This window comes from Dipodomys ordii, unplaced genomic scaffold (genome assembly GCF_000151885.1).
Source record: "Dipodomys ordii isolate 6190 unplaced genomic scaffold, Dord_2.0 Scaffold10, whole genome shotgun sequence".
Taxonomy (NCBI): Eukaryota; Metazoa; Chordata; class Mammalia; order Rodentia; family Heteromyidae; genus Dipodomys; species Dipodomys ordii.
Genome location: NW_012267226.1, coordinates 6,422,392 through 6,442,562, shown reverse-complemented (window position 1 = coordinate 6,442,562; position 20,171 = coordinate 6,422,392). Strand labels below are relative to the sequence as shown.

The window sequence follows — 20,171 nt, the reverse complement described above, 5'->3', positions numbered from 1 at the left end:
GAAACGGTGTTCTTGGTATGGAAGAGGCTCTTGCCTAGTAATCAAGCCACTGCATAGAGAGACACCTGGGATCCAGGGGGGTGGGCAAGGATCTTGGCCAACCAAACAAAACAATAACAACAAAACCCCTGCCATGTATGGGAGCTTCCAGGAATTACCAGAGCACTGTGGTTTGGGCAGGTTGGGGGAGGGAAGAGATTGAGGGAGGGGAGAAGAGAGTGTGATTTTTGTCATATATTAAGCCACTCTGGCTTCTGTAAAACAGTTACCTTCTCTAGGCAGCAGAACCCAGCTTCCTTCTGTTTTAGCTTCTAACAAGGAATCAGACTTGGAGAGATGGAGGAACAAGAAAGGCAGGCCACAGCCAAGGCCCAAGTAGAAAGCTTGCCTGTTTTGAGGGCTCACTTCTTCCTTGCCTGCTTCTGTATGTAGTAGCTTTATGCCTGGCTCCCAAAAGGAAGTATGTAGTCTGAGGATTCTACACCGCATTCTACCTCAGTGTCATCTGGATTTAAGGCCCCTCTTACCCTGCCCCCCCCCCCCATTTCCCAAGGCTGTGGCATTTGTTTCCCACTGAATCCATCAGCGTAATTTGGATTACTTTTCTCTGTTATTATTATTGACATGGCACTGAACTCTGTCCAAATGTACTCAATATATCGATTTTTGCCTTTGATGAACCTGAAGAAGAGCACTTACTGATCTGATTGTCGGTGGGTCCAGGAGCCTGGGCTGAGGTCTTTGTCCCTGCCAAGACCTTGAAATCTAGGGCTAGGGTTCAAGTTAGCTCCATAAATCTGTGTAAAGGAGGAGAACTGAGCCCTCTCACCTAGCAGTCCTCCATGGCTTGGGTGAGCAGGATGCATTTAATCCTTGCTGTAGGACGTTGCATGCTGTGTCCTTGAAATGACTTAAGAGATGGTGGGTCTTTTGCCAAGACAGCATGAAAGAAGGCAGGGAATCCAGGAGGTCAGAACGCCTGAATCTGGCAAGGGCATGAGCAAGTCACTCAGATCCAGTGGTCAGTGCTGCCTGTACCATGGGAACCGGCTACCTCTTGTTCACAGAAGTGCAGGCAGTTCTGATTACCAACATGTATGGTACTAGGCAGATGTAGGTGGTTTACTGATGGGTGAACTCCACGGGGACAAGATGTGCATATCATTTCTTCTTTATGGCCTATGAAGAGGTTACCTGACTTTGGTAGTCTCTTTTTCTCCTTTTTCAGACCACCAAATGAACTTATAAACTTCTTTATTATTTTTTTTTTCCAGTCTGGGGCTTGAACTCAGGGTTGGGCACTGTCCCTGAGCTTCTTTTGCTAAGGCTAGCACTCAGCATCAATTCCAGCTTTTTCTGTCTATGTGGTATTGAGGAACGGAACCCAGGGTTTCATGCATGCTAGGCAAGTACTCTGCCACTCAGCCACATTCCCAGCCCTTCTTTAGATTTTTTTTTCTTTTGGTGGGATTAGGATCACACTCTGGGCCTCACATTTGTTAGGCAAGTCCTCTATCCTTTGAGCTCTGCCTCCCTGGTATTTTGGATGTTTTTTTCAGATGGGATTTCATATTTTTGTTTGAGTTGATCTCATACCTGGACCCTCCTACCTCTGTCTCCCAAGTAGCTGAGATTATAGCCAAGTACCACTGTGCTCAGGTTGTTGTTGTGAGAAAGAATTTTGACCTTTTTCTCCTGAGTAGCTGGACTGAGAGATGTGCACCACTACATGTAGTCCCTCCCTCCCTCCCTCCCTCCCTCCCTCCCTTCCTTCCTTCCTTCCTTCCTTCCTTCCTTCCTTCCTTCCTTCCTTCCTTCCTTCTTTCTCTTTCTTTCTTTTTAAAATAAATTTATTTTAAAATTATCTTGAAATAGATGTACAAAGGGGCTTCAATTCAACATGCTGATTTAGGAGTACAATGTATCTTGATTAATGCCATCTCTCCCATCATTCTTCCTCCCCATCTCTCCCACCCCATCCATCCCCTCAAACTTCCTAGTTTCATTTGCACTTATTCATTCCCCACTCCTTAAAGCCGCTCTCTTCAGATAAAACATGTTTCAGCTTCTTAATATTCATTTAATTAAACCATCTGCTAATGACTCAAAGGAGCTTAGTTCCTTTCTGTACCTCTTTAAAGACTCCATGTTGGAACCAAGCAGTAGGGGAAAATCCTTGGGGATGGAGTGTCAGAAGGGGCAGATGATGCTGGAGCCGGTCTGGGACCCATGCGTGCTCCTGCCCTCCTTGCAGACATCTTCCCACAGCCGGACCTGACTGATGACGGGTTGGCCCGGCCTGTGTTGGCTGGAATTGTGGCTACCATCTGCTTCCTGGCGGCTGCCATCCTGTTCAGCACTCTGGCTGCTTGCTTTGTCAACAGGCAGCGCAAGCGCAAGCTCAGGCGAAAGAAAGGTGAGTGCCTTCGCTGTCCTAGCTGGCTCGGTCTGGATGCTCTCTCGCAGGGGGAGGCATTGTTTGTCACATTCCTCCCCTTCCCTACTGTGGGAAAACGGAAGACTGATGGGTAGAGATGCCAGTGAGATTGGGTTTGAAGGAGAGAAAGGGGTGAGCAGGATTGGTGGGGAGGGTTAGATAGTCTTAGGGTACAGGGGTGGGGGAGCCACAGACTTCTAGTGGTAGTCACAGATCTAGAAGCTGGTTTCGTGTGAGGACTCCCTGTTGATTCTGGGTTATGGGATGTTGGTGTTTTGTGAGCTCAGACCTTAATGGGTTCTCTCCCTTGCTTTCTCCTTCCAGATCCTCCGCTCTCCATCACTCATTGCAGGAAGAGTCTTGAGTCTCCGTAAGTGCCTCTGGCTGTAGGTGGTGAGGGGGAGGGGAAGCTGCACACAGTGGGCAGTTTGCCTCCCTTGGCCCATTTTTGTGGTGTTTGTTAAGCTGTCCGCGTGGATGGAAAGAACACTTGTAAAGATAAAGTCCATACCAACAGGCTGTTCCTTTCTCTTAGTTTTGCAATGGGTTGCTCTCATTTCTTTTTGTCCTGATGGATTTGTTTCCTTAATATGTCTTGCTTAAACCAATGTTAAACATGAGTTTACTTTTCTTAAACAACTGGGGAATGGCACTGAAGGTGTGCTTAGATAGAAAGCAACATTTAGGGGAAGGCCCAAGGAAAAAGTAGCGATGTATGTGTTCATCTCCCAAAGGGACAATGCACATCTGCACTGAGGAGTCTGCTAGGGGGCTTCTGACTGAAATAAAAACAATAAAAATATGCAGCCCACCTAAGCTCCTTTTCTCTCCCCCCCCCGCCCTCCCAGTTGTAGGGCTTAAACCCAGGACTTGGGTACTGTTCCTGAGCTCTTTTGCTCAAGGCTAGCATTCTACCACTTTGAGCCACAGTTCCACTTCTGGGTTTTGAGTGGTTAATTGGAGATAAGAGTCTCATGGGGACTTTTCTGCCTGGGCTGGCTTTGAACTGTGATCCTTAGCTCATAGGCTCCTGAGTAGCTAGGATTCTAGGCATGAGCCATTGGCTCCCAGCTAAGCGCTTATTCTTTAGTATTGCCTTGGAAGGTATTGGTGGGTTTTGCTAAGACAGTGAAAAGAAGCTGTAGGCCCCACTCATTGCTTCCTTTTCTTAATTCTCCCTGTAGCTTGTCTTCTGGCAAGGTGAGTCCGGAGAGCATCCGCACACTCCGTCCCCCATCTGAGTCCTCTGATGACCAGGGCCAGCCTGCTGCCAAGAGGATGCTGAGCCCCACCCGGGAGAAGGAGCTGTCCTTGTATAAGAAGACCAAGAGGGCCATCAGCAGCAAGAAGTACAGTGTGGCCAAGGCTGAGGCCGAGGCTGAGGCCACCACCCCCATCGAACTGATCAGCAGAGGTCCCGATGGCCGCTTCGTGATGGACCCCTCTGACATCGAGCCCTCCATGAAGAGCCGGCGCATCGAGGGCTTCCCCTTCGCTGAGGAGACAGACATGTACCCCGAGTTCCGACAGTCTGATGAAGAAAATGATGACCCACTGGTGCCCACATCTGTGGCCGCCCTCAAGTCCCAGCTGACCCCTCTGTCTTCCAGCCAGGACTCTTACCTGCCACCACCAGCATACAGCCCTCGATTTCAACCCCGGGGGCTTGAGGGTCCCAGTGGCCTGGGAAGTCGGCTGCAGGCCACAGGCCAAGCACGGCCCCCCGCCCCCCGGCCCTTCCATCACGGCCAGTATTATGGGTACCTCAGCAGCAGCAGCCCCGGGGAGGTGGAGCCGCCCCCCTTCTACATGCCGGAAGTGGGCAGTCCCCTGAGCTCGGTCATGTCCTCTCCACCCCTGCACTCGGAGGGACCTTTCGGCCACCCCACAATCCCTGAGGAAAACGGAGAGAATGCTTCCAACAGTACGCTGCCATTGACCCAGACACCCACGGGAGGACGCTCCCCAGAGCCCTGGGGTCAGCCGGAGTTCCCCTTTGGGGGGCTGGAGACCCCAGCCATGATGTTCCCCCACCAGCTGCACCCATGCGATGTCGCCGAGAGTCTGCAGCCCAAAGCCTGCCTGCCCCGAGGACTGCCTCCCTCCTCCCTCCAGGTGCCCGCAGCCTACCCGGGCATTTTGTCTCTGGAGGCACCGAAGGGTTGGGTAGGTAAATCACCTGGCCGGGGCTCTGTACCAGCGCCCCCGGCCACCAAGTGGCAGGACAGACCTATACAACCTCTGGTCAGCCAAGGGCAGCTAAGACATACTAGCCAAGGCATGGGCATACCTGTGTTGCCTTACCCCGAGCCGGCTGAGCCGGGGGGGCACGGTGGCCCCAGCACATTTGGCCTGGACACCCGGTGGTATGAACCCCAGCCCCGGCCCCGGCCCAGCCCCCGGCAGGCCCGGCGCGCCGAGCCCAGTTTACATCAAGTGGTGCTACAGCCCTCCCGGCTCTCACCTCTGACCCAAAGCCCCCTCAGCTCTCGTACCGGCTCCCCTGAGCTGGCTGCCCGAGCCCGGCCTCGCCCTGGCCTCCTACAACAAGCAGAGATGTCAGAAATCACCCTGCAGCCTCCAGCTGCAGTCAGCTTCTCTCGCAAGTCCACGCCGTCCACCGGCTCTCCATCCCAGAGCAGCCGCAGCGGGAGTCCCAGCTACCGGCCTGCCATGGGCTTCACCACTCTGGCCACAGGCTACCCCTCCCCTCCACCGGGTCCTGCCCCTGCAGCCCCCGGGGAGAGCTTGGATGTGTTTGGACAGACATCTTCCCCTCGCAGGATGGGGGAGGAGCTTCTCCGGCCAGAGCCTCCAACAACGTTACCTACTTCAGGGTAAGTATGAGCTTCTGTCTCCTGCCCATCTACCTTGGTCGACTCCCTGCCCGCCCTACCTCGCCCTGCCCACCACCACTCTCCATCATCCCCAGCATGGTTGGACTTGCGCAGCATCCCTGCCCAGGCATTGGCAGGGTGTGCTCACCGGGAGAGCTGGGTTACCTGCCAAGAAACTTCAAGGGGCCCAAGGGGCTTCTTACCCTGCCCAGAGCTTTCCAGAGCCTTCCCTCCCTCCACCCTCGAATATGGGGAAGGGGAGGGGGACTTGGTATAGGGGGCAGTGGTTTCTGTGATTGGAGTTGAGGCCCTCTAGGTCTCTTGTGGTTCATATCCAGCCTCCTCTTCCATGGCCTCTGCTTGCTAAGCAGGACCATGGAGTCCCACCTCCCTGGACTACCAGGTCAGGACTCTCCTGTTCCCAACCCTTGCCCCTTAGCAGTTCTAGTAAGCACTTGACTTTGGGCCCTGTCCACAGCCTCTCCAGACAGGTGTATCCTGGAGGTAAGGCCAACAAGCTCGGGCCTTAGGTTTAGGGAGCCACATGCCCCACCCTCCTCCCCCATTCCACCTATGTGCCTCGTAGGAAGCTGCAGAGAGACAGACAGACAGACAAGCTTCCGCGATCAGCCCGCCTGAGAGAGCACATTCTATACTGTAGCCGCTGGTATTCCAGGTACCAGAGTCGGCCTGGACACCTGTCTGTGCCTCTTCTCTGTCCTCCTACCCTTCTTCTCCCTTTCTTCCTCTTTGCCCTTCCTTCCTTCTCAAGTCAGTTCTCTCTCTCTACCTTTTGTCCTTCTCCATCGACTTTGGGGGTTGACCTGATTTGCTCACAAGAGCCTGCCACAAGTAACTGTAGCGTTCCTCTGTCCTCCTTTCCCTACTCCCTTTCCCTTTCTGTCACCCCCTTCTGGTGCTGTACTTTGGTCTCTCTTCTTGATGTAGCTGCCTGTGGTGGGGAGCAGAGTTCCAGAGGAGGCTGGCTTGGTCGTAGGGGCTGGGAGGTAGTTGGGGAGGAGGGATCCGAGCGCCTTCCCTGTCCCCCTCTCCCCTCCCATCTGCTCCGTTACCTGGACCACAAATTCACCTCCCACCCCAGTAACACTGGGTGCTCCTGGCAGGCAGCAAGGGAGGTGGAGGAGGGCAGCTCTAAGCGAGGGTGCCTGCCTCTCTCTGCAGGAGATGCTGTCACGTGCCCCGTCTGTGCTTTGTGCAGCACACACACAGCTCACCTGCTTTGTTCCATCCTGCGTCTGGTTCTCCTCTCCTCTCCTTTCCCTCACCCATTCTCTGGCCTCAACTGTGGGTCTCTGCTGGCTGTGCCCCCCTTCCTCCCCTCTGGGTGTGCGTGGGTGGTTTCCCTGGCCAGTGTTGGTAACTGCTTTGTTTCTGATTATCTCAGCTATCTGGGCAGTGTTGTCGAGACAAGCCTCTCCTCAGCTCAATAGGTAAGGGAGCTCCTCGGCTGGGCCGGGCGGGGGAGGGCAGGCGGATGGGGCTTTGGCAGGGCCATCGCTTCCTTGACAGGGGATCCAAGGCACATCCCCTCACCGCCCCATGTGTGTGTGGGGGCAGCTGTTGCTCCTCGATTCCCATGGCTTCTGGGTTCCCCACATCACGCTGCTCCAACTGCACCAGCTGCCTGCTGGCCATACCTGGGCACTACCTGGCCAAAGCTTTGAACCTCCCAGCCCACCTCTGGCCCTTCCCAGAGCCTTCTTGCAGTTGCTTCCACTCAGATCCCCCATCAGAGCTGCCAGAACTCCCCCAGAGGACTCAGGACCCTGCATGTACCCCGAGGGATGTACAATATCCCCCCCTCCCAGTCAGCTTTGCATCACCGCCTTTGGACACCTGGGCCCATACTGGAATCCAGGACCCCCTCCTTACCATCTCTGCCCTGTTTTCTCAGCAACTTTAGCCCTACTGCCTTCTTCCTTCCTAGCAACCCTCCAAAGACTCATCCCCTGGGGTTTCTGGTCCCTCAGTCCCCTTGGTGTTAGGTTTTCTCAAGGAACTCAGTGTCCCTCCCTTCCACATCTCGGTCTTCCTCAAGATTGGGTGGTCTATAGTTTTCATGACAAGGCTGGGACAGTAGTGTCCCTACTTTCCCATGCTCCTTGCCTCTGTAGCCTCTTCTTGGTGGTTACAGGGCTAGAATGTGGCCTGGCTCTCAGGTCCACATTGATAAGATGATTGGGAATGTTCTCCCCGTAAAAGAAGGCCAGTTTCCCTGGACAAAAGGAAGTCTAGTTGGCAGGAGGAGGAAATCCCCTGAGATCAGCACTGAACTCCCCCCTCCCCCCGCCTGCCCTGCTGTGCCTGACTCCTTTCCAGATAGATGCCCAAAGAATATGGCCATTATCGGAGGCATCAAGTCTCTTCAAGGGGCACAGGAATCACAGACTCCCCCTCTCTCTTTGTTCTTTTCTTAACCACAAGCTGGGTGCTGGTGGCCCACACCTGTAATCTTAGCTACTCAGGAGGCTGAGATCTGAGGATCAGGGTTCAAAGCCCAGCGTGTACAAGAAAGACTGTGAGACTCTTATCTCAAATTATCCACTAGAAAATCAGAAGTGGAACTGTGGCTCAAAGTGGTAGAGCACTAGCCTTCAGCAAAAGAGCTCAGGGACAGCGCCTAGGCCCTGAGTTCAAGTTCCATAACTGACAAAAAAAAAAACCCACAAAAAACAAAACTCCATTACCCATGCTTCTGGGAGCCTACAAATTATGTTGTGGGCCTGGATGGGAGAGATACAGTCTTCAATCTCCTCAGGTGAGAAGGAGCTACATTCCTTCCCCAACAGGCTGCATTTCCTAACTCAAGACCACAAATCTCATGCAGTCCAAAGAGTGACTTCCCATAAGAGGAGGACTCCTTTGACATTGCTTTACCTCCTGCATGCAGTAATAAAACTGTCCATAGCACAAGAGGCCCAGGAGTTTCACCATGAGGCCGTCTGGGTGTCATGTTGCAGTCTCCCAGGCTGGTAGAAGCATGGTGCTTGTGAGCTCACCGCTCTCAGGGTCTCCTGCAGCCTTCTGGGTGCATGCTGCACAGGAGAGAAAATGGCTACTCTTCACCTTCCCCATTCTCCCCACTGTCCCCATTAAGACTCCTTTCCTTGGCTGGAGGGGCATGGTAGCTTTAGACCAGCTCTTGCAAAGTGTCTGCATTTCGCTCTCATTGGTCCCTTCCACTCTCTCCCAACTCCACCGACCCCTCCTCTTCCTCTAATATCTACACCCTGCCAGATCCGAGGGAAACCAGTCATCCTATCACTATTGTGGCAAACCCAGAAACCAGGGGCAGCGACGAGGGAGGGACCGTTTTCCTCTCCCGGGCCCGGCCTAGAACAACAAATCCTTCCATAGTCCTCTGGGTTAGACCCTCATGGTGCTAGACAACAAACAGGCGCCTCTGCTCACTCTCCTGCTTGCTGAGAGCCTCCCTGGGGTGCAGGAGCTGCTGGGGCCATGGGGATCCGGTAGTCCCTGCGTAGCTGCTGTCTTCATGCCGTGCCTTTGCATGTGTCCCCCTCGGTCTTGCTTGGAGAAGTTGTGACGCCTCTTGTCTATGTGCGTTATCTGTTTCCTTTCCCGTTGGTTTCTCTCCTGCTCCCTTCTGCCTATACCTGTGTCATTTTCCCGACCCCTCCTCTTTTCTCTCTCTTTCTCTCTCCCCTTTTTCTCCCTCTTCCCAACTCCCATCTCCAAGTGGAGAGTTGTATTACGTCGACCTGTTCTTCTGTGGGCTGTTTGGAGGCCAGGGGTGTGTGTGTGTATGAGATATCCACTCAACTCCCCTCTGATGTTGGCAGCACCCCTGTTCCCCTGTCTCTAATTCGCTTTCCCCTATAAGACATTAGCAGCACCTCCATGATGGAGGAGGGTGGGGATGGAAGGATTGTGGCCTCCTTTTCCCAGGGGACCAGGGGAGGGAGCTTTCATTTGGACTTGAGCTCTTCCTAAATTCTGAGGCCAAGCACTTAGTCAAACCCTGACCTGTGGACTGACTGTTCATGGGGTACACAGAGTGATTTCACCTGTCCTGGGTTATAGTTGGTAGTGTGCCTGCCACCCACAGCTACTCCCCAGGCAACTGGAGTTTGGTCTCAGGCAGTTAAGAAGAGGAGGAGGAACATGCTTTTAATCCACCGCTCTGCCTTTTGGTTAGGGATAATTGAGAACTGTGCTGATAGCCATCTCTTAGGGCACAGAGGGCAGGAAATTTCTAGACAGATTCAAACTTTCCTGTCCTGAGGTTGGCCTGCATCCACTTGGCTGCCTCTTTCTTTGGCTACGCTACCTAAGCAGAATACCAAGAAAATATGACCTATTGGACTAAATGGTTGTAGTTGGGGTTTTGCATGGGTTTTGAAGAAGAGAGAGGAGAGAAAGAAAAGAGAGAGAGAGGAGAGAGAGTGCAGAGAGGAGTGAGAAGAGAGGAGAGATATTGAATCCTAGGCAATTTTCAGAGAGTCAAGAAACATCACTGGGGCAGAAAACTGGGGTTTATGGGAAATAGGAAACCAGAAAACTGCATAGGAGGCATTGAGGCCTCACCTTTCATTAGTATCCTTACTGCTGGAAGGAGGGGAACCCTAGAGTTGAGAACACTACTGGACTGATTGGAAGGAGAACTGAGACCTCAGCTTGGAGAGCCCAGTTGAATTCTGCTGTGAACAGGCCGAACTCAGGTTCACCTCATTAACTTTCCTCCAGAGTCAGCAAGGAATTCTTTACCCCAGCTTCCCGGCTAAAACATCTGCATCCCAAGAAAGGGGATTTAGTCCCAGTGACAGAGGGTGGTCTCTTTCCTTAAAAAGGGAGGCGACTTGATTCCAGTGGGCCTGCCCTGCTGTTGGAAAAGTCTGATAGAACATATTTTTTGTCTTTTCTATGGAACTTGCCTAAAATAGACCCATTTTATCCGTCCACCTTCCTTCCATCTGTCCTGCTAGACACTGGCTTTATTTTTTCCTCTGGCATTAGGCAAATGTCCTGGTACCTTCAGGCGTTGTCTTTCTTCTACAGCCTGGGAGCTGCATCAGGCACTAAAGCAGGTGGCCAGCAGGTGTCCTAGAAAGGCAGAGGCTTGGCTGCTTCTCAAAGGAAAGTTGGTGTCTCTAGTCAATGCATCATTATTGTTTGAGGATTTTTTGTCTGAGGATATGACCTCAGCTAGTTCTCCTCACTGCTAGTCTTTCTTACTCTATTTTGGACATGAGAGCAGAGAACACCAGTGATTGGCAATGAGTGCAGACAGGATAGATTTACTGCTTAGGTGTGGTATGGTATGGTGTTGGCATGGAAGCCATACTTTCATTCCATTGGAGTTTTCATCCCCTGTATTTACTGGGAAGGAATTGGAAGGGCAGTTCTTAGCTTCATATAGAGTCTTGTTTCTGTCCCTTCATCACTGGATGGTTTGATAAGATGCAGAACTTTTTTAAACTTCAGTCTCTCCATCTGGAAGATGGGGTCAATACAATATTTGCCTTTTGGGGTTGCTGTAAATATTGACAATTGTGGTAGTTAAACCTAAGACAGTGTCTGACATGGTAAGTGGCAAACAAATTATGATGATAAAAATGATAAAAAATTATGATGATAATAATATGTTGATGGTTACGATAATATCTACCCCCCCCACTCCTGTGGAAATTTTCCTTGGGTTAAAGAATCTCCAGGGTATTTCTTCCATTCCCTTTACCAGCCTCTTGCACAATCTGAACATTGATTGCACTGATCATTTGAACCCTATCCACGTTCTGATCTCAGCTGGGTGAAGTCTTTGGCTGTCCATGTGTAACCTGCAGAGTTTCCTCCATTTCCTACTTGTGGTGTGTTGGAGTGGATTTCTCTTGCATCCCATCCACAACATCTTACTGGGCATGTGGCGTTTGCTCCCAGCCAGTTGAGAAGAGGTGGAGGAAAATGTGTTTCAAAACACTGCCTCTTTCTGTTGGCCTGGGACAACAGATACTGAGCTGTAACCGTGGGTCACTCAGGGATCTGCCTCCTTTGACCCCAGATTGCTCACTGTCAAGTCATTTTTCCGAAGAGGCCGGGCAGGAAAGTGGGTGGGTGGGTATTCATGTTTTTTGGTTTTCCTTTTAGGCAGCCTTGGTCCAGGCTGACAAGCAGGTGAGCACATTCTCCTAGTTTAGGGAAGGCAGGCTCCTCCCACCCTATTTTCATCCTTTACCTTCCAAATTGCTTTCTAGTTGCTCCTGTGGTAGATGTCTGTGGGTAGATTTGAGTTTATAAAAGAGGAAGGAGTGAGGACATAGGAAGGAGTGGGGACCCAGCATGTTGGCTTCTGATGTGAGCTGGACCACTCCATGAGACAAATTGCCTATGTGGCCTATATGTATGCCTGTGTGCACAGACACATGGCCCCATGTGGGCTGCTCAGTACTGATGGCAGGGGGCTGTAGAGAGGGAAGAAGTTGGGTGTGACTTGAACTTTGGGGGAGCTACTTAATACTTTATGCACTAAAAGGCTCTGGATTGATGGTATCCATCAAAGAAGATGGAAGCCACTTCTCTGCCAGTTACTGCCAGAAATTCCAGCGACCAGAGATTTACCTACCATGAGGCTGTAAGTCCCTTCTTTCCTCCATATCCCATGTTGGGGAGATGGGGCTATGGTGTTTTCTTTCTCTCTCTCTTTTTTTTTGTCTCAATCTCAAATGGCTTACTGACCTTTGGGATCTTCCTTCTTTATTCTTCTCAGGATTTTTCATCTTCAGATCAGGGTTTATCAAAACCCAATTGTGATGGGATGGAGGGGAGTGTTGGGGGGGGGATGTAAGTCACAACATGGCTTTAGTGCTTCTGATATGCTAATACCAGTACTAGTGGGAAAAAAGCATGCCCTGTCTCTCTTTCTCCTTTTATTCCTCAGGCTCCAAGTTGGCTTACTTTGAGAAGAAATGGCCTCAGTAACATGTCTTCTAGATTCTCTTCTTTGATGACTCTTGAAAAATTCTCTCCCAATAGGCACAAGACTCTCGCGGCCCTTTTCTCAGTTTCCTTTGATCTCCTTTGTTCCCTGAGTTATACATGTCCTTACTGACAAATGACAAAATCCATGATGTAACTGAAGTAGTAGAGGAAGAGGGGCCTGGATATGTTCTCCTCTCCCAGCTACTTCAGCATCTGTATACTTGTGACTGGATACTTAACTGTATAGCAAGGGAATTTGTGAGGCTGTAGATTTGAACACGTGCCATAATCCACTTCCACCTTCTTCTCTATTTTCTTATTAGACCAAGGAAATCTGAGTCTGTGGGCAGTGATGTAGACACCCCTGCTAAAAGTTCTGGTCGATGTCCAGCACTTGTTGCTATTTGCTGTGAGGTTCTGACTGAGTCTTGCAAGTGGATGGGAAATCACATCCAGCTTTGGGTGTAATGTCGCCTCCATCTAAATGGGTGTTGGGTGTCTTATTTCCCCCTTCCTTTTTCTGGAGGTGGAAGACAGTTCATTGGGGTTGAAGCTGCTTTGTCTCCAGCTTTAATCTGCCCTTTTTTTTTAACTTTTCAGTTAAAAGTCTTGGTTGTGGTGATTTGTGGAAACGGCACATGTGGAGTCATTCTTCTCTGACACTTCCTCATCCCAGCCTTTGGTGACGTGTGATGGGGCTTACTATTAAAGTCTCTTTCTCCTTTCCCAGGGTCTTCTCTCCAGGTTGGTTTCCACCTGAGGTAGGCCGCCTGCGGCTGGAGTTTTGGCTTTTCTCCCTTCCAGGAAGCAGTAGCAAGGCAGGTGTCAAGGACCCATCGTGGACACCCCGGACTCCTCAGCCTGGGCTCCATCCTTCTGTGGGCAGCTCTTTGGTTTTCTTCCAGCCCCTCTTCGAAGGCTCCCTCATCTGGGAGCTGACCTGTGCCTCTCTAATTGTCCTTTGCAGAATTCTTCCACCTGCATCCGGGAATGCTGCTGCTCCTGAGAGGCTGGAGGCTCTGAAATACCAACGGATAAAGAAGCCCAAAAAGTCATCCAAGGGCTCTTCGAAGTCAAAGAAACGATCCGGTAAATGGTGGGGGAGCTCCCGGTCCTCTTTCGGTCTTGCTCTGCCCTTACCATGAGGACTGTTGGATCCAGGATCCCTCCCTGCCTTAGGTTTTCTCTAAAATTGAATCCATCTGCTTCTCTTGTGCTTGGTTTCCTTTTACACATTCATTTTCAAGTAGCACACACATGGTTTTCATGTAAAATGGGGGAGATGAGGTGAGAATCTGATTGCCCTTCCTCCTAGTTCATTTCCACCCCCTAGGAAATGATCACTTTTGGTGGCGTGTGTACCTGCATATGGGCTTTAGAGAAGAGATCATGTAGCTTTAGTGTGTTTTTGAATGACATATACAGTATTGTATTTTTCCCTCCTGTTCTTCACACCTTGCAGATATCCGTATCCTGTGTATTTCTCCTCTAAGGAGTCAGGCCTTCTAGTTGAGCTTAGGGTATATGTTGCATAGATCATGCTGTACAGGCTGACCACACATCCTCAGTGAGATAAAGTGAAAGAAAGCTCCTTAGCTTGCAATGAGCCTCTTTGTCAGAAATGTGGCCAGTGTCTATCCAGCATTGATACGTGGCTTCTAAAATTGTGCAGAAATAATTCAGCCCTCTTTTAGAAAATTCCTTGACATTTATCCAATATTCTGCTTCCACTGATGGCTTAAGGAATGTTGTGGCAGTCTGTCAAGGAGGAGAACCGAGCAGCTTCTCTGTAGATCTTTGAGGACTGCTGTTGAGTCACTTTCTTTGTAGACAGGGTTATGGAGAAATGTGCAGGGGAAGCCCTCATCTCCTTGGGAATCGCTGATGAATCACTTACCCAGCAGGTGGCATTGGTTTCCTGTCAGTTTATGGATGGGGATACTGAGTCAGAGAAGACAAAATAATGACTTTTTTTTTTAATGGTTTGGGTGAGAAATTGGAGCCCAAAGCTGCATTTTCAACAGATTTAAACCCATTTCAACTTATGCCCATGCATGTTTGTGTGTGTGTGTGTGTGTGTGTGTGTGTGTGTGTGTGTGTGTGTGTGTGTGTGTATCATTGTGTCACTTTATAATAGGGACTACATTCTAAAAATTTTATTGTTAGGCAGTTTTTTCCTTGAGTGAGCTCATAAAGTATGCGTACACAGATAAGACAATATGGGTTCATCTATAGGTCCACCACTGTATACATGGTTCGTTATTGGCCAAAGTGTCATTATGTGGCACATGATTGTGAGTGTTAATAAGCAAAATCTATTGACTTATTACAAATCAGGCCACAGTAGGTGCCTGTATGTTTTCTTGTTCTGACGACAGTGATCCTGATGCTTGTTCTGTGTTAACGATTCTCAAATGTCTGTCCTTAACCCAGGTGTCTTCTAGGAGGTCGAGTCTCAGATTTCCAGTTGACTGTTGAACATGCACTTGTTTTCATATAAATTTTCAGTGTCCTAGATGGAGTCATTTGTTCTCTTCTCCAATTCTGCTTCTTCCTACTCCTCCCTAGTGTAGTAACTAGCACTGCTTCCCGCCCCATTTTGCAGGCAGCTTCTCCTTGGCTTCTTCTCTTCCGCTCATGATGCTCATCTGGTTCATTTGGTAAAGTCTGTTGGCTCAATCTTTGTAACCCTGTATCCTGAGTGGTCTACTGCAACAACACCCCCCTTCCCCTGGAGTCTGAGTCCTCTCCTCTTCTGCTTGCACTGGTGCATTATCTCCAAGATACCTGCCCTCCTGCGAGGTTCTTTCTCCTTTGGTGTGTTCCACACATAGCAACCAGATCCTTTAGAGGGTCTGAAACATCCTCTTTCATGGGTATATACATGTGCACATACTTCTGATTAAAACCTTCCAGAAAACTTCCCTTGGCTACTGGAACAGATTTCAAACTCCTTTTGTAATTCCCCCATCTTTCCTGCCTCTTTTCTATGACCTCTGTTCTGTCCCCAGAATGTGCCACATTTGCTCTGCACTTGACATTTCTATGCTGGCCATTCCTTAAGATGGGAATAATTGTCCCTCAGGTCTATGGAAGGCTCCTAAGTTGAAACTCTAGTTGGGTGTGAACCCTTCAGGGAGCAGAAGCAGTGTCTCTGTGACATGTCTCTGTTCCGTGGCCCTCTTTTATCTGTCTTTGTCACATTGTTAGCATCTGTTTTTTTTTTTTTTAAGTCTTGATGATTTGTCTCTTCCTTTTCGCCATCACACTTCTAGAAAGTAAAGCTTTTCTGTTACATTCCCCAAAGGGCCATGAGGTAGAGAAGTGGTGCTGGTGGTCCAGAAGGGGCCAGGCCTGACTCTGCCATCTGTGATTGAAAGTCTGCCATGGTGTGGGGTGGGTGAGAAAAATGTCTGGAGTCCCAGTTCATTCTGAGAAGCTCCAATTCCTGGTACCCAAGAGGCAGTGCAAAACAAATATCTAGAGATTGGTTGGTTGATAGGATCTATGTGTTTATAGGAAGAAAAATGACTACTCAACTTCCTTGCTTCTTCTTTTTTTTGAATGGTTGTGGGGCCTGAACTCTGGGTCTGGGCGCTGTCCCTCATCTCTTCAGCTCAAGGCTAGTGCCCTGCCACTTGAGCCACAGCGTCACTTCCGGCTTTTTTCTTTTTGCTTATGTGGTGCTGAGGAATCAAACCCAGGGCCTCAGGCATGCAAGGCAAGCACTCTACCACTGAGCCAACTTCCCAGCCCCCTTCCTTGCTTCTTATAAGGAGGGGTCCAGAGTTGGGTTGTTGATTGCCTTAGTGGTAAAGGAAGTTGGTCTCTGCACCCATTTGGTCTTATTGTCCATGTGTACTCAATGATTTCTGTGTTCCAGTAGAAACTCAGAATGTAGCTCTGGTAGATGTACAAGGTGAGGTTGAGAGCCTCCTTTTTACCCTCTCTCTCTCTCTCTCTCTCTCTGTGTTTGTGTGTGTGTGTGTGTGTATGTGTCTGTCTGTCTGCCTGTCTGTCTGTCCGTCTGTCTGGTTCCCTCTCTATAGACGGTTCTGCCTCCCAGGCTCAGCAGCTTCCCAGTTCTCAGGTTCTGTGGCCCGACGAAGCTGTCTGCCTCCGAAAGAAGAAGAGACACTCTCGTCCTGACCCCTTTGCCCGGCTTTCAGACTTGTGCCACCGCCAACTTCCAGAAGACCAGACGGCCATCATCAACAGCGTGGATCATGATGACTCCGGCCACGCCACTCTGCTGTGACTCGAACTCCTCTAAGTGTCCCTAGGGCAGGGTGCTGGGCTAAGAGGGTAGGGAGGGACATTGTGCGGGGCTTTGTCCTTTTCTGTTAACCAAGGGATGGCCCAGACCTTTGGTGGCACCTGTGTGCCCTCGCTCCTGCCAGAGTGAGAAGGTCTCCCCCAGATCTGTCCAGCTGGACTTATCCACAGGACAGAGGGCTGGGGACAGACCTGCTGCCCATGGGTAGAAATTAGGGGGCAAGTGAGGGACAAGAAGACATTTGTCTCTACCCCTCCTCTCCCTCTTCATAAGGTTGATTTCTTTTTTCTTACCTCTTCAAATGTCTTTGGAAGTGAAGAAGAGGAAAACAATGGCTTTTACTGCCCTCTGCTTCTGTTTCAGTTTTCTGAGTCTTAGGAGAGGGCTGGACTTCCACCCCATCTTCCAAACTGCACATATATATAGATATAGGTACAAATGCACTTGTATGTAGTTGGTGGGTTTCTCTATGTGTATATATATGTACATTGAAACAAAGCGCTGTTTCTCTATGTGGACAGTGAAGGAAGGAGACAGGTAGTGGACAACTGGGATTTGTGAGCAGGGTGGTCTCAGCTGGTGGGGTGGACTTCTATCTGGTCTTGAGAGACTGATTATTCCTGCTGAAATAGGTTCATGCCTCTCAGCTGAATTCACTTTTGTGCTCTCTAGATTCGTATCACTAGAGTAGAAATGAGGTTCTGTCATAATTACCAAGCTGCTGGCTTTGGGGGTTACAGCAATGAGTTACCATAGAACTAAACACAAGTCTTAAACACAAGTCTTCATTGCTCGATTTGCTGGGGGTGAGGGCGGGGGGAAGTGGCCCAGGTGTAAGGCCAGACTGGCATCTTTCTTCCTTCCACAGTTTGGCTCATGTTAGAGAAGTAGAAGCCACAGGTCAAAAGCTCTGGAGCATACACCCAAGCTCCGACGATCAAGCTGTAGTACCTTTGGGTGGAGCCAGTGCCCAAAGCCCTGTGGTCAAAGGCCTCCCACTGTGGAGCCAGCTGGACTGAGCACCTAACTGCTGGAGCTCTATTTATATCCACCTTGGCTGGCTCAGTACTTTCCGCAGTGCTGCTCTGCAGTGCAGGGTTAGCTCTTCCTTTCCTTTTGTGGGAGCTAATTCTCCACATTGATTAATTGCCACTTGTGAGAGCCTCCTGCAGAGATCCTTTGCATCTCCACCACGTGCTTCCAGCTGACTCTGCTTTGGCCCTGGAGTTCTCCATTCCCAGGACCCAGGCTCCAGTGGCAGGAGATCAGATTGAAAGGAGACCATCTTGTGTGACTGAGTTCTGGGCTGTTTATTCTCAGAACAAACTGGAGCTGGCTAAGGTACAGGAATGAAGAAAGCACCAGGGCTTGGCTGGAAGAGTTGAAGTCCACCTCTCCAACATGGAGGGTGGTGGGTCCCTGGGCTCTGATCTTTCCTCTGTTCAAACCTGCTTCTGGTTTCAGACTAGTAGTACCTATCAGCTTTTGCGAGTTCATCTCCCTGCTCAGTTGTATTCCTCTCTTCCTGTATGACTATGGTGCTGCCCCCAAAGCAGGGCAGAAGGCTGAGGCTGGGTGGGGAGGGTACCTGCTCTCCACCTGCCCACTTGCACAGAAAACATCCTTCTGACCTGGCCTGGAGTATGGGGAGCGGCCAGCTTCCTTGAAATGTTTCCTTCTTGGTGCTTCTGTCTTGGTAGGTCTGCTTGCCTCACTGCAGTTGTCAGTGACCATGGCAATTGACCTAGGCAAGGTGTGGGCTGGGAAGCTGGTTCCTTACAGAAGCTTCCATTTTGGAGAGGTGGACCTCACCTCTTCTAGCCAGGCTCTGGTGCTTCCTTCTCTCTCCTAGTGAGTTAGGGACCAAATCCACACTTGAGGCTGCACCGTGTAAGCCACACCGCTGCTCATTTCTGGATGTAGAGGGAAGAGTCTCTGCTGCTTGCGAGTTAAGACTGTATACCCTTGGGGTGGCACTGTACCCTCTGGCTAGTGGACTTCTCGAGGCATAGGAGTCTGCTTGACCACTGAGCAGCAGCTCTGCAAAGTGGACAGGTACAGTTGTGTGACTCCTTGCATTCCTTGGAACAGCAGCACTACCCCTACCAATGTGCCACAATGGACATCTCTCCCAGGGGTGTCAGGAACAAGCCTACTTGAAATGTCAGGGTGGGATCTGGAGGCTCATAGCAAACCATCCCGAGGCCTTGACTTCCCTACAGCATGTGATTCTAGCCTTAGGTCCCAGGATGGGATGTAAATGTGGAATGTTAAGGCTGTTGGGCCTTCGCGATGGGTTTAGCCAACTGTGACTCAACCTTTGTGGGAAGTCTGGCCCTGTTGCTATTATAGCCTTGAGATTAGAAAAGAAGAAGAGAAGACAGAGTGGAAGGCTTTGCTTCCTTATCATGGTATCTTGGACCATGAGTAAAACCCTGTGGGCTGGGCTTGTTGAGGCCCTGTGCTAACTCTGGCCTCTTGCTTGCCTTAGCAGTGCCCATTACCTCAGACCAAATAGTAGGAGCTGTGCTTTTTGCCGGTCACCAGACAGCAGCTATGCTGTGGTGTCCCCAGGGCTAGGAAGGGTCCCAAGGTCTATCCATCTCTCAGTGGCCTCAGACTCATTCTCCTTCCAAGAGGATTTCCTTCTTGTGACAGGGCCCTTTGAGGCCAGCAGCCCTTCTCCTCCCCTGGGAGATATTCCAATCATTCCTGCAAAGGAATTTGGCAGATAACAGTCCCCAATGCCCATCGGTGGAGGGTAAAGGTGTCAGAGACATACTCTTCAGTGTTGGGCATAAGCACATATTGGGCTGGGAATGTGAACATAATTGGTCTATGTATCCATTTCTAGGGACCCGTGTTTCCTGCCTTTGAATATGTCAGCAGCCACTATTGAGCTTCCTAGGGTATCTACCCTGTTCTCTGTGGGAGAACATGCATCTTCCAAATCTCTCCCTTTAGGGTGTGGTAGCCTTGAAGTAGAAGTTACCCAGATATCAAAGTTATCCTTGTGTCTCCGATTTCTGTCAGCCTCTTCCTTCTGCATTTTGGCCAGCAATGATTGTTGCAGGATTAGGCGATTCATGGGCCAGGAATAAGGTAGAATAGTTCTCTAAGTGAGAAACTACAATGGTTTAGTGGAAGAATGAGTAGAGAGGCCAGGGGACTGGCGGAGCCTGCATCCTTTTTCAAGGCAGGGTCTGGCTATTTGGGCTATGCTCTAGGGGAGACTCCAGCAGTGAGGATGGAGTGAGTAGTTACTGCTAGTTTTTCATGCTCTGGGTATTTTGTTTTTGTTTGGTGCTAGTCCTGAGTTTGAACTCAGAGCCCAGGCACTGTCCCTGAGCTTTTGTGTCTAAGGCTAGCACTCTGTCACTTGAGCCACAGCTCAATTTCTGGTTTGTTGGTAGTAATTAGAGATAAGAGTCTCACGGACTTTCCTTCCTGGGCTGGTTTTGAGTGGAGATCCTCAGATCTCACTTCCTGAGTAGCTAGGATTATAGGCATGCCCCATTGGGCACCGGGCTCTAAGTTTTGATTAATAATCTAAAATACCAGGGGCTGGATAGCTTTCAGTGGTTTATTCCTCTACTCTTTTCATGTAGAGGGAAGTGTGAAGGTGTAGATGGTGTGGAGTTTCTTGTTTTTGCTTTTACTCATG

The 20,171-nt window shown here is 50.1% G+C and overlaps 1 protein-coding gene across 1 annotated transcript in view; it reads left to right on the top strand.

Moving 5' to 3' along the window:
- Positions 1-16,959, top strand: part of Igsf9b (immunoglobulin superfamily, member 9B) — a 50,148-nt gene extending 33,189 nt beyond the window's left edge. Inside the window, exons 16-20 of the mRNA XM_013009618.1 lie at positions 2,255-2,416; positions 2,762-2,807; positions 3,622-5,274; positions 13,199-13,320; positions 16,281-16,959. Of these exons, the coding sequence (XP_012865072.1) occupies positions 2,255-2,416; positions 2,762-2,807; positions 3,622-5,274; positions 13,199-13,320; positions 16,281-16,489 (2,192 nt within the window). The 3' untranslated portion in view covers positions 16,490-16,959. The remainder of the gene's footprint in view (positions 1-2,254; positions 2,417-2,761; positions 2,808-3,621; positions 5,275-13,198; positions 13,321-16,280) is intronic.
- The last annotated feature ends 3,212 nt before the right edge of the window (positions 16,960-20,171 follow it).